The sequence below is a fragment of the Microtus pennsylvanicus genome, chromosome 5, assembly GCF_037038515.1.
Source record: "Microtus pennsylvanicus isolate mMicPen1 chromosome 5, mMicPen1.hap1, whole genome shotgun sequence".
Classification (NCBI taxonomy): Eukaryota; Metazoa; Chordata; class Mammalia; order Rodentia; family Cricetidae; genus Microtus; species Microtus pennsylvanicus.
The window spans coordinates 72,599,776-72,616,787 of NC_134583.1; the positions used below are offsets into that span (position 1 = coordinate 72,599,776).

General features: G+C 42.6%; 1 protein-coding gene across 1 annotated transcript in view; it reads left to right on the forward strand.

Moving 5' to 3' along the window:
* LOC142851345 (scavenger receptor cysteine-rich domain-containing protein DMBT1-like) overlaps window positions 1-17,012 on the forward strand; it is a 110,281-nt gene that overhangs the window by 86,555 nt on the left and 6,714 nt on the right. Inside the window, 18 exon segments of the mRNA XM_075975205.1 lie at window positions 1,281-1,316; window positions 1,418-1,456; window positions 2,080-2,118; window positions 2,301-2,336; window positions 2,439-2,477; window positions 2,657-2,701; window positions 4,242-4,277; window positions 5,886-5,921; window positions 6,023-6,061; window positions 6,369-6,413; window positions 7,670-7,705; window positions 7,801-7,839; window positions 8,001-8,039; window positions 11,413-11,451; window positions 11,758-11,796; window positions 13,420-13,458; window positions 15,312-15,623; window positions 16,912-16,944. Of these exon segments, the coding sequence (XP_075831320.1) occupies window positions 1,281-1,316; window positions 1,418-1,456; window positions 2,080-2,118; window positions 2,301-2,336; window positions 2,439-2,477; window positions 2,657-2,701; window positions 4,242-4,277; window positions 5,886-5,921; window positions 6,023-6,061; window positions 6,369-6,413; window positions 7,670-7,705; window positions 7,801-7,839; window positions 8,001-8,039; window positions 11,413-11,451; window positions 11,758-11,796; window positions 13,420-13,458; window positions 15,312-15,623; window positions 16,912-16,944 (966 nt within the window).

Genomic DNA, 17,012 nt, shown 5'->3' on the forward strand with positions numbered 1-17,012 from the left:
TCAGCAGTGAGAGATTTTTCTCTTTCTATTTGGCAAAGGAATCCAGGTATATCTCCTCCTTTCTACCTACAGCGATTTCTTCAAACTCAGCAGATGCAAGCTCTTCAACTGATTAGTCCCCCATTGTAATGGTTTACTAATTAGGGAGTTTTCTTTTTTTTTTTTTATTGATAAAAGAAGAACAAAGAAAAAAAAACAAATTTCCACCTCCTCCCAGCCTCCCCCCCTCCCCCTCCTCCCACTCTTCTCCCTTTCCTCCCACTCTTCTCCCCCTCCTCCCACCCCTCTCCCCCTCCCCCCACTCCTCTCCCCCTCTCTCTCCAGTCCAAAGAGCAGTCAGGGTTCCCTGCCCTGTGGTAAGTCCCAGGTCCTCCCCCCTCCGTCCATATCTAGGAAGGTGAACATCCAAACTGGCTAGGCTCCCACCAAGCCAGCAGATTGCGTAGGATCAAAACTGCGTGCCATTGTCCTTGGCGTCTCATCAGCCCTCATTGTTCGTCATGATCAGAGAGTCCAGTTTTATCCCATGCTTTTTTTGGTAATAGTCCAGCTGGCCTTGGTGAGCTCCCAGTAGATCAGCTCCACTGTCTCAGTGGTGGGTGCACCCCTCGTGGTCCCGACCTCCTTGCTCATGTTCTCCCTCCTTCTGCTCCTCATTGGGACCTCGGGAGCTCAGTCCAGTGCTCCAGCGTGGGTCCCTGTCTCCATCTCCATCCCTCGCCAGATGAAAGTTCTAAGATGATATGCAAGATATTCGTCAGTATTGCGCTAGGATGGGGTCATTTCAGGTTCCCTATCCTCAGCTGCCCAAGGAACTAACTGGGGACCTCAGCTTGGGCACCTGGGAGCCCCTCTAGGGTCAATTCTCCTGCCCACCCTAAAGTGGGTCCCTTAACTAAGGATTGTGGTTCCGTGCTCCCCTATTTGCCACGTTGAGTTTAGAAAATAAGCCTACTAGTGATCACACTGAGCACAAAGCAATGACTAAAGGATGCTTGTGTGCACATGCGTGCATGAGTGTACGCCTGTGTACATGTGCTCACGTGCTTACGTGAATGCACTCATGTGTTACTCAGATGCTCTTACACCTGAGGGCACACATATGTGGAGGCTGGAGGACAATGTTGGGTATCAAAAGCACAGTGCATCCATCCTTTGAGATGGGTCTCTCATTGATCTCAGAGTCACAAGTTTTCAAGGCAAGTGCTGCACCTACTAAGACATCTTCTCATACCAGGACACTAAGATTACAACTTTCTATTTTCTGGTTTTCTACACAGATGCATCTTCAGGCTCCGCAGAAGATACCTCCTCTGGTAATGCTCTCTGTCTGTCATGTTTTTACATTAAACAATGACAGCCCTTTCTTTTCGTATTTGGTAAATTATCTAAATGTTTATATCTTTTTTGATTGTAGACACTTCTTCAGCCTTAGCCGAATCCAGCTCTTCAACTGGTAATGTCCCCAATATTCTGTTTAACTAAATGAAATGAATTTCTTATCAGTCATGCCGTAATTAGAACATGAGCCTATTTAATAACCATATTGACCACCAAACAAAGCCCAGTGGAAGAAAACTTATCTTTCACATGCTTATGGATGTTTGTATGGAGCCCGTGAACACTGTTCTGCACGTGTGTGTGAGGCTGGAAGATGACCTCAGATGTCATCCCTGGGAAGATTTGTTCACCCCCTTTGAGGCAGGGTCTCTCTTGGCGCTCACTATTAGGCTAGGGCAACTGAAAACCCAGCTTTGGGGATCCTCCTTGCTCTGTGTCCACTTTGCTGGGAAGACAGTGCACATGACTTCTCCCCGCATTTTTATGTGGGTGCTCTGGACTGATCTCAAGTAGCACGTTTATAAGGTAAGCACTTTGCGCGCTGAGCCATGCCCCCAGTCTAATATACTAATTTTAAAGCATCCTATTTCTGGGTTTATATATAGATGCATCTTCATCGGCAGAAGATTCATCCTCTGGTAATGTTTCTGCCTGTCGTATATCTTAAATACAGTCAAAGATTTTATGCTTCCTGTTTGGCAAAGGACTTAGCCATGTCACTTTTTTCTCTGTCTGTAGGCACTGCTTCAACCTCAGCAGACTCAAGCTCTCCAAATGGTAAAGTACTCCATTGCACTGTTTACGCAGTGAAGAAATTTCTTGTTTGCTATGGTATATTTGGACAGAAAGTTTATTTAATGACCACATTAATTACAAGATAAAGATGATAGAAAAAATAAACCAACCCTAGTATAATTTTATTCATTTCAAAACGTCCTGTTCTCTGACTTTCTATACAGATGCATCTACAGTCTCCACAGAAGATACCTCCTCTGGTAATATTTTCTGTTTGTCATGATTTTGCTTAAAACAAATGACAGCCTTTTTCTCTTCCTATTTGGTAAATTCTCTAAATATTTATTTTTATTTGTCTGTAGACACTTCTTCAGCCTCAACAGAACCCAGCTCTCCAACTGGTAATGTCCTCAATATTCTGTTTTACTAAATGAAATGAATTTCTCATCAGGCACAGCAGAGGTCTCCTCTGGTGATCTTTTCACCCCATCAAAGCTCTTAAGTGAAACACGATCCTAGTTTTTCCTCTTTCTTTTTGGAAAGTGATCACACATATATTTCCTCTTCTCTTTGCTCATAGATATGTCTTCAGCCTCAGCAGAAGGGAGGAGTGGAGAGGCAACTGGTAAAAATTCTTCACAGTGTTGTCTTGACAATGAAAAGCTGTTTTTGAAAAAAATCTTAACTATGTGTATTGGGTGTGCATATATTTATGTACATATGAGTGTTTGTGCCCATGGACACCAGAGACTTGGGATCCAACAGGAGCTGGAGTTGAAGACAGCTGAGAGCCACTAATGTGAGTGCTGGGACATGAACTTGAGTCCCCTGGAAGAACAATACTCAATCTTAACCATAAAGCAACCTTTCCAGCTCAGCATGTATAATAACATTTAAATATATATAACAGTGAATTCCATTATGATATTTTTATGTGTGTATGTAGCGTATTTAATGATACTCACACCCAGTGTTCTGTCCAGTCCTCCTCACACTCCTCCTAGCCCTGTTCCTCTTCCCAGCAATGACCTCTTCTACTTTGCTGCCTTTTCACTTTATGCACCAATGAGTTGATTTGGGTTACTGGAGGAGCAGAGTTGAGGGTTATTTCTGAAAGTACTGGCAACTTAGCAGTGGCTGTGCCACTCAAGTAAATGTCTCTCCTCCCATAAAAATCAGATTTTGTATGGACTCTTAAGGAATGGCAGGCCTCATGAGTCTCCCACTTCCAGGACAATGATTATATGTTCAGCCTTGGGCAAGTCATTTGCAGATAAACACATTGGTGGAGAGCTCAAGAGTACAATTGTGCCACTCCATATCCAGAAAATAATGTTCCACAGCACTCCATCTCTTCCTCCAGCTTTTACACTTGCTTTGGTTTAAAGTTTTTTTAATGTGTTCTTCATGAAGAAGTATGAATCACTAGAACCAACTATAATTTTATATGTAATCATGATAAACCTGTCTACCTTACCTGCTACTCCCTCATCTTGGCAAGGAAACAGAAGTGCCCAATTTAAGGCTGAGCATTGAAGTTACTTGTTATCATGACTTTTATCAGCTATGAGTCTCTACAGTAACTACTAACCATTGCAAATAGAAGCTTCGTTGACCAAAGCTAAAAACCAGTACTCATCAAAACACAATCACTGAGATGTCAATTTGACAACAATGTCACATCCATTAAGCCAAACAGCAACTGTAGCTTTGCCACTAGAACCCATCACCTCTGGTACGTTATGGTACCGAATTCATGGAGCGGCCTCATATCCAATCAGAAAAGAGTTGGCTACACCTACAACAGTCATGCCACTGTTACACCAGTGGACGTATCTTGCCTGGAAAGTCAGTACTGCAGCCTGCAGCATTTACAATGAGGAATGTTGCTGTTGACAGCTCTCCCCCAGCAGCTTGCATGGCATCTTCAAAGTCTATGGAAGCTAGCCAATGGAGAGAAAGCTTCCCGCTCAGTTACAGCTTCATTTCTGCATGTTCTGCCAGCAAAATGTATGGTACCTTTAACAACAGAAAAGCTTTTCTTGTTTGCCATTTATATTTAGGAAATTAATATACTTAAATAATATGGCACAATGCAAAGATCAATGAAAGACAGGTTTTTTTTTTTAAAAAAAATCATTCTGTTCTCTGGGGTTTACACACAGATGAATCATCATCCTCAACAGAAGAGACCTCTTCAGGTAATGTTTTCAACTTGTCACATCTAGTAATTTAAACATAATCAGAGTTTCCCTACTTTTCATTAGAAAAATAATCTAAGTATGCCTATTCTCCTATGGGTCTATAGCTATTGCTTCAACCTCATAGAAGCATGCTCTCCATCTGATAGACTCCCTTATTGTGCTGCTTGTATATTCAGATAGTTTGTCATATTGTATTAAAAATAACACCAGTTAAGGATTACATTGTGCAAAGATTTAAAAATGAAAAAATATCAATTTTCTGTGTGTGCTTATGTTCTTGTGTGATAGTGCATGCATCTGTGATAGTGTATGTACACAATAGTGTTATTGCACATGTATGTGGATGCTGGAGGACAATGTTGGGCCTCAATTTTAGGAGCACCATCCATCTCCTTTGGGACAGATTCTCTCATTGGCCTGAAGCTCACTAAGTAGGTTAGAGTGACTGGCTACAGGCACAGGGTTCCTCTTGCCTCTGTCTCCTAGTGCTAGGATGCAAGTACACATTACTCCAGGCAGCTTTACATGGGTTCTGGGAATTAATCTCAGAGTCACAAGTTTTCAAGGCAAGTTTTTGACTGATGTTTCTGTCCCACCAGGTTCCACAGCCAGTTAGTCCCAAATAAACACACAGAGGACTACACAAATCATAAACTGGTTGGCCTATTAACTCGGGCTTCTTATTAACTCTTATACCTTATATTAGTCCATAATTCTTGTCTGTGCTAGCTACATGGCTTGGTACCTTTTTCAGTGAGGCATTCTCATCTTGCTTCCTCTGTGTCTGGATGACAACTGCTGACTGTGTCTTTCCTCTTCCCAGAATTTTCCTGTTCTCTTCACCCTGCCTCTCCTTCCTGACTGTTCATCCCACCTATACTTCCTGTCTGGCTACTGGCCAATCAGTGTTTATTAAAAATAATACAAGTGACAGGATAAAATGCTATTGTCCCACAGCACTTCCCCTGTTCTTTTTAAAATAAGAACTCCGAATCTAATATCCTTTGTATAGCTTCTCTCTTGACCATTGTCTATAACAACTTGTAACCAACATTCTAAATAAAGGCAAACATCCACAATGTATTTTTTTGGAATGTGGGCATAGTTTTCTAGGCTACTTCCTGCTGATTGTGGGCACTGATAATCTTATGGGGACCTAAAGAAAATTTTGAATTATGGTCAGGAATTACATTTGAATTATGTTTGTTTAAAAAAGATGGTCTTTTATCCTGTCACTTGTATTATTTTAATAAATGCTGATTGGCCCATAGCAAGCCAGGAAGTAGAGGCAGAGTGATGAGAACAGGAGAATTCTGGGAAGAGGAAAGGTCAGTATGCATTTGTCACCCAGCTGCCGAAGAAGCAAGATGAGAATGCCCAAGCCATGTGGTGACACAGATAAGAGTTACAGGCTAATATAAGTTATAAGAGTTAATAAGAAACCTGAGCTAATAGGCCAATCAGCATTTTTTTAAACAAGTACAAGGAATAAATCTTTACAGGGTAAAACCACTGTCCCACGGCAGCAAGTGCTTTGCCTACTGAGCCATCTTCTCAACCCAAGACACTAGAATCACAGCTCCCTATTTCTGTCTTTCTACCCAGATGTATCTTCAGTCTCCATAGAAGATACCTCCTCTGGTAATGTTTTCTACCTGTCATGATTTTATGTTAAACAAATGACAGCCTTTTATCTTCCTATTTGGTAAATTATCCAAATATTTATTTCTTTTTGTCTGTAGATACTTCTTCAGGCTCAGCAAAATCCAGCTCTTCAAATGGTAAGCCCCTCCATTATGCTGCTTAGCCAATGAAGAACTTCCTTATGTTTTGTGTTGTATCTGAACAGTAAACTCATTTAATGTTCACATTAATCATAAGTGAATGAAAACTACCCCAGCATCACTCGACTCATTTCAGAGCATCCGGTTCTCTGGGTTCACCCACAGATGCATCTTTAGTCACAGCAGAGATCTCCTCTGGTGATCTTTTCACCCCATCACAGCTCTTAAGTGAAACAAGAGCCTAGTTTTTCCTCTTTCTGTTTGGAAAGTGATCACACATACATTTTTTTCCTTTTGCTCAAAGATATGTCTTCAACCTCAGCAGAAAGGAGGAGTGGAGAGCTCAGTGGTAATGTACTTCACTGTGTTGTTTTAACTAATAAGTGATTTTTGTTTTAAATTTTAGCACATGTTAATTTTACGTAATAATGAGTTTTTCTGTGATAATCTCAATCTTGTGTATAGTGTGCTTTGATTATATTCACCTCTATCTCCCTCCCCTGTGCCCCTCATACTTTTACTAATTCTTTTCCCCTTCCCAGATAGGCTATCTTCTACTTCATGCTTTTATTTTATAAACTAATTGGTTTAATTACGGTTACTGAGAAAAGCATAGGTGAGGGATTGCTTAAAAGAGCACAGACAACTTAACAGTGGCCATAACACTGAAGATAGCCCTCCCTGCCGTCCTACTCTCCCTCAGCAACCATCAACTGCCTATAGATCCTCAGGGAGGGATTCGACCTCATGGCATCTCTCTCCACAGTGGAATGATGATAAGCCCAAGTCTTGTGTAAATAATCATAGCTCCAGAGAGACAAGAGTGCAACATCTATGTTTTGCCCAGAAGACAACGTTCTAGAACACCTCAAGATTTCCTCCTGCTGTTACTTTCTTTCTTCCCCCTTTCCCATTATTTTCCTGAGACCTGGGGAGGTCATATTAAAGACTCATTTGGGGGAAAACATACAATTCACATATTCTCAGCACTTTGACCAGTTGTAAGTCTCTGTAAAACCCACAAACCCTTGCAAAAGTAAACCTCTCTGCAAAAGCCAGAAACAACACCAATCTATAGGTGTAACTATAAATATTTAGGAGTCACCTTGTGTCCACTTAGCAACACAACTGCAGTGCCTTCCCTGCTGCGACTTATTATCACGCAGACCAGGTTTGCAATACTAGATATAATTTCCCTTCCTTGGAGAAGGCTTCAAGCCCAGTCAGAAAGCAGCTGGTTACCCCTATAGCAGTCACGAACTCTTATACCTGTGAGTACATCACGTCTAACACGATAGTAGCATAGCATTAAAGGTTTGCAGCTGAGTAAGCCTTTTTATGGCTATCATCCCCCAGTTGCCTAAATAGAACCTTCCAGCACTGTGAAAACTAGTTAGCAAAGAGAAAGCCTCCAGTTCAGGGCGAGTTTTATTTCATATCCTGTACCCCAAGAATTTGTGTCTTGATTAATGTACCCGTGTTTCTTATTTTCATATTGTATTTGGAAAATGAACCTACTTAGTGGTTGTATTCACCACAAACCACAAACCAAAGATCAATGAGAAGACTGTCTTTTTAAGCATCATGCTTTTTGTTTGTACGCAGATGCGTCTTCAACCTCTGCAGAAGAGACGTCCTCTGGTAAGGCTTTCTGTCACATCTCTTAAGGTAAATGCAATTCAGACTTTCCCTATTCGGCAAATGGATACAGTTGTGTGTCTCCTTTTGATCTCCAGATACATCTTCAACCTCAGCAGAATCGGGTTCTACAACTGGTAAGTCCCCTTGTCCTGCTGCTGGATATACTGGGCTGAGTTTCTCATTTGTCATATTAGAGTTAGACAATGAGACTATTTAATGATCACTTTGGCATCAAATACAGATCAGTGAAAGAAAGCTCATTTTAAAGTACTCCCTTCTCTGGGTTCCTCCACAGATCCATCTTCATCCTCGGCAGAAGAGGCAAGCTCCTCTGGTAATGTTTTCTCTTATCACATTTCCTTTTTTAAAAAGTCATAATTTATTTTGGCCACTTTTTAAAACATTGGCAGATATGGTGATTAGTTTCAGTGTGTCATTTTTATACACTTTGTTGTCATCACCCCACACACAGTGTATGTGTAACATTCCATTCCAGGAAGCCCCTCTCTGTTTTGTCACGTGTTCTATTACCACTTTTCTTTCTTAAAACTTTTCTCCTCCGACAGCCCTTCTTTTGTCTGTTGACACACACACACACACACACACATATATACTAAAACCTGTACATGAGAGAGAATGTGGTTTTTCTCTTTTTGAGTTTGTTAACTCATAAAATAACTTGCAGTTCCATTGGATTTTTTTAGAGTTCATAATTTCATTTTTCTTTATAGCTGAATAAAATGCAAATTCCATTGTGCATATGTACCATACTTTCATTATCCACCCATTTGGTAATGAATATCTAGATACTGTGAATATCGTAGCACTAAACATGGATGTACAAGTGTCTCTGTGCTAGGGCTTAGATTCCTTGGGTATGCATTAAGCAGTAGCCTACTTGGGCCATATGGTAGTTCTAATTTTAGTTTTTTGAGAACCATCCACATGGATTTCATAGTGGCTCTAGCTGTTTTCACTTCCACGAGTAGCAAATGAGTTTCCCCCACATCTTCATCAACATTTGGTCATCGAATTTCTTGATGACAGCCATTCTGAATGTGTCAAGAAGGAAGTAGTCTTTCTTTAAATTATGTGTATGAGTCTGCATGTAAGTATGTAAAGATGTGAAGGCAGGTGCTCCCTGAGTCCAGAAGAGGCTGTTGAATCTCTAGAGTTGAAATCACAAGCACTGACGTGGGTGCTGGAAAATGAGCTTGAGTCCTCTGCAGGAGCAGTACTTGTTCTTAACCACTGACCATCTCTTCAGCCCTAGAAGTAGTCTTACCTTGTACTTTCCTGATGAGCTAAGGATGGTGAACAACTTCAAACATATTTGTTGGACATTTGCATTTCTTCCTTGTTGAATTGTCTATTCCGATGTCAGCCCATCCTTTGATTGACAGTTTGAGGACCCAAGGATTTCATTTTCAAAGTCCTTCACTTATCTAGAATACAGCCACCTGTCTGAGTTAGCTGGAGATTTTCTCCCATTTTGTGAACTGTGTGCTCACTCTGCTGATGGTTTCCTTTGCTGTACAGAAGCTTTTAAATTTTATGTAGTCCCATTTTTAAATTATTTAATTCAATTACTCTTTTAATAGAGTCCTGTACAGAAAGTTGTTGCCTATTTCTGCATCTATAAGCATTTTCCCATGTTATCTTCTAGACATTTCCACATTTCATCTTTTACTTTAAGGTTCTTGATCTATCTTGAATGGATTTTGTGCAGAGAGTGAGAGATACAGATCTAATTCCATTCTTCTGTAGCCACCAAACTTGTTGACCAGGGCTTTTCTCTCCATCATGCATTATTTCCTGACCTCAAGAATTAAGATTTTATTTATCAAACCTTTTCTTGTTGCTGAACATAAACTAAAAGTGTTGTTACAATCTTGGAGTATCTGGTCAACACAGTTGCCTGAACAATGGTAACTATTCATACTTTAGCAAGAGACTTACATGAAAAATGAACAACCTTTACAGTTTTGTTGGAGCAGGGTTTCCAAGACTGGTGTTGGTGATCCCTACTGCCAATGAGCGGTTAAGTGGGGGAGAGCAGAGTGTCACGGGAACATTCATTGGCTCCTTGAGTGGGTGGGTCTCCTGGACTTTGCGTCAAGGCTTTTCTAAACATCTACCAAAGCTACAAACAACCCACCAATGCAGATCAACCAATTGATTCTGCTTTTGTAAGTGATTTGATGTATTAATAATCTCCTTCACCATCAGTTCTCTCTCTCTCTCTCTCTCTCTCTCTCTCTCTCTCTCTCTCTCTCTCTCTCTCTCTCTCTCCACCTTTTCTGATTTCTTCCTCATCTTCATCTTCATCAGCTTCTCCATCATGTCTTTATTCTTCTCCTTCACCGATAGCTTTAGGTTTGCCATCTTCTTCTTCTATACCTTCATTCTTTTCTTCATCAAACTCTTCTTTCTCACTGTCCTCATCTTCTTCTCCATCCTCCTTCTCTTCATCATAGCATCAAATTCTGTACCTGAGTCAGGAGATTCCTGGTTTTCTTGGTGAAAATCAGCTAGGACAGGAGATTGAGAACACTCCCTCAGTAATTATTCAGATTAGTGGCCTCATGTTAAACAAATCCACTTTTTTTTTTACATTTTCCAAGGTTTTAAAGGTTTCAAAGTTCTGATATCTTTCCATATATTTCCACTTTAAATGTGTGAGCTTTAAATGTGTCTTTTTCAATATGTCCAGACCTCTAGATATTCTACTATCTTTGAGCTCAAGCTCAAGCTTTTTTATTTTAGTAGCATGAGGATATTTGAACCTGACATCAAGCTTACACTAATTAAAATGACAAAATCTAAATCTACAAATTCTGCTGTTGAACTCTAGAGTTTTCCATCATTTGATTTTCAAGACAATCCCTCTAACAGCTGGTTCCTCAGCATTTGGTAGATCATCTTCCTCATGTCCATGGTCCCTTTGTGCCTTGTCTTCAAATTTAACTTCCCATGGTGGGAGTGAAGACGGAAGTGGTGTCCTCGACTGGGTGGCCAGGACTGTGAGAGGAGTTGGCTGGCAGTCCAGTATGGAACAGCAGAAGGCATGCAGTTGTCCCTCTGCTGGTGAGCGTGGCCCCTGGGGCTTCTTCTGTCCCATGGGTTCTTAGGCTTGATCTCTTGCAAGCTGAGTCATACTTGATAATTTTTCTTCTTTTTGTATTTCAGGCTGTGTTATTGTCTCAGCTTGTTGTAGAACCCTGACATTCATTCTTCTGCTTGGTCTTGTCCACTAGAGATGCTTTCTGCTGGGCTTTCACTTGAGAGAGTCTTTTACTTCCAGAAATTCCATTATCTTTTCCAGTGCCAGTCCTGTGAACGGTTCACAGCTAATATGGCCAGGTCAGCACTGGTGGCAGTGTCCCAGCTGGGGGCCATCAACAGGCTGACCAGCTCTTTTCCTGCTTCAGTCCACACTCCATTCACATGTGGCCTAGTCTCCCAAACATGCCCTTTGTGGGATACGCTCTCTGAAAACTACAGCTCACAGTGGATACTGGGTCTGAGAACTGTCCGGAGTGCTGTAGGGGCACACTAAGTCCTTCTCCTCAATTATGTTCATGCATATACATCACAGCTTCTGATTCCCCATCTTATCCAGAAGTTCACATTTTTTAAACACAAGGAGAATCCTTCCCTTTCTATTTGGCAAATGTCATCATTATGTCTCATCTTTTTGTCTGTAGATACTTCTTCAACCTCAGCAGAAGCAAGCTCTCCAAATGGTAAATCTCCATTGTGCTATTTAAACTAAAGAGATGAGTGCCTTATTTACTAGGTTTATTTCAAAACTGAATCTGCTTAACGATCCTATTGACCACAAAGTAAAGATAGTGAAAACTGCCCCCAGTGTCATTCAGTAGGATTTCAAACATCCTGTTCTGTGGGTTTATACACAGAGTTGTCTTCAGTAGCAGTAGAGATGTCTGGGAATCTTTTCAGCCTGTCACATCTTTAAGTTAAACAGTCAGGGCTACTGCTTTCTTTTGGTTCAAAAATGAACCTAGCTCTGTCTCTTCCGCTCTTTGTAGATACTTCTTCAACCTCAGCAGAACTGACCTCTCCAGGCGGTAAGTCCTCAGTGTTGTCTTCAAACTTCGTAATGAGCTTCTTGTTTATCATGTTGTATTGTATTGTATTGTATTGTTTAACAATCCCCTTGTCATCAAACAAATGTTAACACAACGAGATTTACATAAGACAATGTGTTCTCTGGTTTACACTGAGATACTGAAGAGATCTCTGGGAATCTGTCCAGCCTGCCACCTTTCTTAACTGAAACACATATAGCTTTTGCTCTTTCTATTTGGAAATGAAACCTCTGTGTCCTAAACTTTGTCTACAACATAAGCCTGACATGTACAGAAACCCCAGATCCTCCCCCACAGAGATGGTATTCATGTTTTCTTCACACAGTCACAGACGCCAGAGTCCCTTCCACAGAGGCACCTTCTGCCCATGTCCTAGTATTGATCAGATGAACCTGAGAGAGGCTGGGCAGAGGGTCCACATCTCATTTGATTGGTTGTGTTGTTTCAGATCATGCTTCGACCCAACCAGCACACCAGAACACACATACAGACACACACACATACACGCGTGCGCGCACAAACACACACACACACACACACACACACACACACACACACACACCAAATAGGTTGTGACAAGAATTCTTTTTATTTGTTCTTTGTTTTACACCATACTGTTGGTCAATTCAAAACATTCTTCTCCCTTTTCCACTTCAGTTGAGGCCCCCCTTCTTCCCTAGGTGTGTTCCCTGCTCATTGCAGCCATCAGGGGAGCCACTTTCTGAGCATCATCAGCCAAACAAAAATAGGCCCAGAACAGCACTGTTCATAGCTCCTGTTTCTCCAGGAGAAGTCAGAGGAGAAAAAAATCTGTGATGAGAGAGGCCAGTCAGCTCCCCTAGAGCACAACAGGCCTCCACAGCTTATAACACTGAACTCTGGGCTGGCTGGTAGGATGAACAAGCTAGTGGAGCCCCAGCCACAGATGCAGGAGGAGAGTGGAGAAATGATCTCTTATTTTCAGAGGAAAAGGAGTCACAGAGAGGAAGCATGCTTGCTTAAGATCACAGATCTAAGGCCAGACAAACCAGGTTCGCAGCTCTCATCCAAGGCCCAGGACTTGCTGGAGAATCCTCTGACCCCTGTGTCATTTCTGTCTTCAGGAATAAGCCCTCAGATGCTCTGTCTGTCATTAAGTGACCTTTAACCCTTACCTTCCTTCTTTTCCAGTTCACCACCCCGAGCCCAGCATAAATGCAATCCTCACGTATGCTCTCAAATTACAGAGCAGTTAGAAAGAGCATGGGGCCCTGGGGCTTGAGGGTTATGCTGAGAATAGCCTGTTCCTGTTACACAGGAGACTTCCTCTGAAGTCTCCATTGTTTTTTCAATGCTAAAGCAATGATAAAATTTCCCAGATTAGTCTTTGTAAGCGTTAAGGGAGTGGCTTGTCTGGCATGCTGGAACTGTGCACCAGAAGAATGATCGTAAGTCGTGTTCCACAACACCAACTTCTCATACGCCCTGCCGTGCCGACACGTGGAAACACATGATCAGTGCATACCGCTCTGGAATAGCTATTACTGTAGACCTGGCGTCTCATGTAAAATGTCAGTGAAGTCACATACCAATCCCTTCTGTACACTGCTTTTCTTTTTTCAGACCCAGTTCCAACCCTGACAGAAGTGACTCCGCCACCTGGTAACGATCGCTGTGCTTGTTGCTGGAGTAAAGCTCTGTTCTCTACGTTATGCCATCCAATTTCATCTCGCCGTTGGTTCCTAACTTTTCTTCCCTGCTTCCCTCTGTGTAGTTAAATAGAATATTCCATCTTTCTCACTTAAAACTGCACCTGAGGAATATCCTCCTCCCCTTTGTTCTCTGCCCTTATAAAGTGTTCCCTAATGCCGGATACGGTGGAACACACTCTTGATTTCTGTCATTCAGGAGGCAGAGGCCCGTGAGTTTCGGTGGGTTTGAATCAGCTTAGTCTATATAAGAAGTTCCAGGGGCTAGCCAGGACTAAAAAGTGAGACTTTGTCTCCAAAAAAAAGTTGCCTATAAAATTGAATGTTTTTTTTTCTTGAAAAAATTAGCATATAAAGTTCTTTTTTGAGCATTTAACAAATTGTTTTTGCTCTTGGAGAATACACAAAGCATAACAATATTTGTCACAGTTTAATACCATGATATCATATCAAGGAATACATCATAGACTGCATTCCTGTGCCCGACTATTGGGATCTGAAATAAGAGAGAGATTCCTCTTCAGCTCGAAGCTGAAACGTGAGCCTGTGAGGGTGCGCATTTGTAAGCCTCTAACCTTTCACGTCGATGAGACAATGACCCCTTTGCCCGGCAGGCTTTGTTTCTTTCTACTCGCTAATATAATAAGGCGTCTGTTGATACTACCAGGATCATATTTCTCTTTCACTAGGTTTCTCACACCTTACAGGAAGAGGGTAATGAGCCTGTAGGTGTATTACACGCCAACACATGTACAGTGTGGGTCACACAGGCTTGACAGTCACCTTCAGACCTCCCTCAGAAGGCACCGTGTGTATTCACGAGTTGTACTTTTCTCATTGCTCAGTGCAAGTCAGGATCTCACCCGTGCTGGGCTAACACTCTCTCCAATGAACTGCACCCTTGGCCCATTCTCCTAGCGGCTCAAGTATCCTGCTTTCGGTATTATAATACCAAGTAGATCAAGAGAGGGCAGCTAGCGTAGACCCTCACACTGTAGTCAGAACTAATGCCTGTGAATTTAATATTCACTAAGCCTTTTCTTTGGGCCAAATAGTGCAGGGCTGACTGATTACTATAGAGACAAATCACCTGGTAACTGTCTTAAAATGGCACCTCACAGATGCAACCATGTGTATATGGTAATACAGTCATGCCTCCTACAGGGATGTTTCCGTCAACAATGGAACATGTATATATACATACAACCGCAATTTTTAGCTGTGTCCTAGTGACCCCACAGCCGACTTCTTGTGTGTAACCACAAAGTCTCCTAACTGCGCATTTCTCATGATGGATCCTCGTGATTAAGTAACACAGTTGTATAGGCTTTGCTTTTGTATTGTTTTCTATTCAAAATTAAGCTTTTTTAAAAAGTAGATATATGTGGTCGTGCCTCGTGGATGAACACCGAGGTTGTTGCCAGTGTACGACTCCTGGAGAATCCTGTGGGAGCTCAGTCTGTGTATAAGGGTAGAATGGCTAAATTACATAATACAGCTTTGTTGTTAAGGTGTTGCCTCTAGAGAATACTAGTATTAGCTGTGTGGTGGTGCACGCCTTTAATCCCAGAACTCGAGTGGCAGAGGCTGGCGGGTTTCTGTGAGTTCAAGGCCAGCCTTGTCTACAGGAGCTAGTTCCAGGACAGGCTCCAAAGCTACAGACAAACTTGTCTCGAAAACAACAACAACAACAAAAATACTCATATTAAGTGTAATTTAGGGGTGTAGAGAAGGACCTCACTGCAAGAGACTCCCTGAGATAGTGTCTACTATAGAAACCTGACTTGAACTTCTCTCACTCCACAGACCTGCCTCTGCGCCTGGTAGGCGGGCGAAACCGTTGTGAGGGCCGGCTGGAGGTGCGGCACCAGGGGGTGTGGGGAACCGTATGCGATGACCGCTGGAACATCAAGAATGCCCGAGTTGTGTGCCGCCTCCTGGGCTGTGGTCATGCGCTGGGCGCCCCTGGCAGAAGCCACTTTGGGGCAGGCACAGGCCCCATCCTGATGAATGAAGTGCGCTGCTCTGGCATGGAGGATTCTCTGGAGAGCTGTGCCCATGCCGGCTGGATAAGGCACAACTGCCACCACCGTGAGGATGCCAGTGTGGTCTGTGCAGGTAGGGGCCCCTGTGCAGGTAGGGGCCTAGGCCTGTAAAAGTCCCAGGTTCTGCCTCAGCACCACCCATCCTTAAGTCAGGTATCATTTGGCCATTCATGACATTTTAGGACAAAGAGCTAGTGGTAGTGACATTTTGATCATTGGCCTGACTTTTATAATGAACTTGCTCTAATTCCAGCTCTAAAGAAGGGGATGGCAATGTCATGGAATTATTAAGACATAGCAATTGCTGTGGCCAGGCATGGTTTATCCTGATACATTCTCAGTCTCTGAGCTTACCTAGGGTCCCATCCTGGAGACATCATGTAACCCTCAGAGTCTAAGACACCCTCCACAGTGTCTCAGCTTCACGCTGTCCTTTGCATCAAAGCTGTTTGCCTGTATCTTCCCTGGAATATAGTTTGTCATCAGCTGTGTCTGTCTTGGCATTCTGACCACCACCTGTATGGTCCAGTACCTCCTTCTGATCGTTCTAAGTTATCCCCTAATTGGCCGATGACAATTTCAGAGAGTTGGGGAATTCTAAGACTTGAAGAATCCTGAATTCACCTCATCTATTCTGTTGCTACTTTTATTGCAGGTAAACAAACCACGGCCATTGCTTTTGCCTTGAATAAACCCTGTTTTGCATAGGCGTGGGCCCCAAATAGAAACATCAGAGCCCCTGAAGCCAAGCACTACCCAAGAAATAGAAGCTATGTCTGCCTATTCTTGAGTCTGCACCTTCCAGATTTTGGTTGTTCTCGTGCCTCGCAGTTCAGTCTTCCCTCTCAGAAGCCCACTTTTCATAAGAACCCACACGCTGTTCTTGGACGGTACACCAAGGTGGCCGCATTCCAGCCATGACCCATGTCCAAAGGGATCTGTCGTATCTAAAGCACTTGAGTAAATTTGATGCACATTTCCTGGTCGGAGCCTTGGCCCTGGGACACAATCCTGTCTTGATTCTGAGCCAGAGAAATCATTGATATCCTGAGAATTCATTTTTCTCCTCCTGGGGCCCTGAGCATGCTTGGATGTAGAAAGAGACAGAAACCAGAGCTCGCCCATGCAGTGGGGTTTGCAGTCCTCATTCTTCTGCTCTCACAAATCTTGATATTGATAACATCTGTGTTCTCAGCGCCACTTCACCTGGGTCAGGTTCCATCTCTGTCTCTTTATGTTGCATGTTCTGGGATGTCCTCATGCCGTCACACTCCAGCTGCAATGGTTTGTCTACAGATGGCTGACTGTCCTTCTCTGGTGTTTCAGACCTGTGACAGTCACTTTTCATCTCTCCTAAACAGGTCAAGCTGATTCTCTTGTGCCCAAGGATAATGGTAAGTCATCATCCTCCTGGGGTCTGAAGCTGATTGGGGAAGGAACTAAGAGAGTAGCTGAGTGGAGA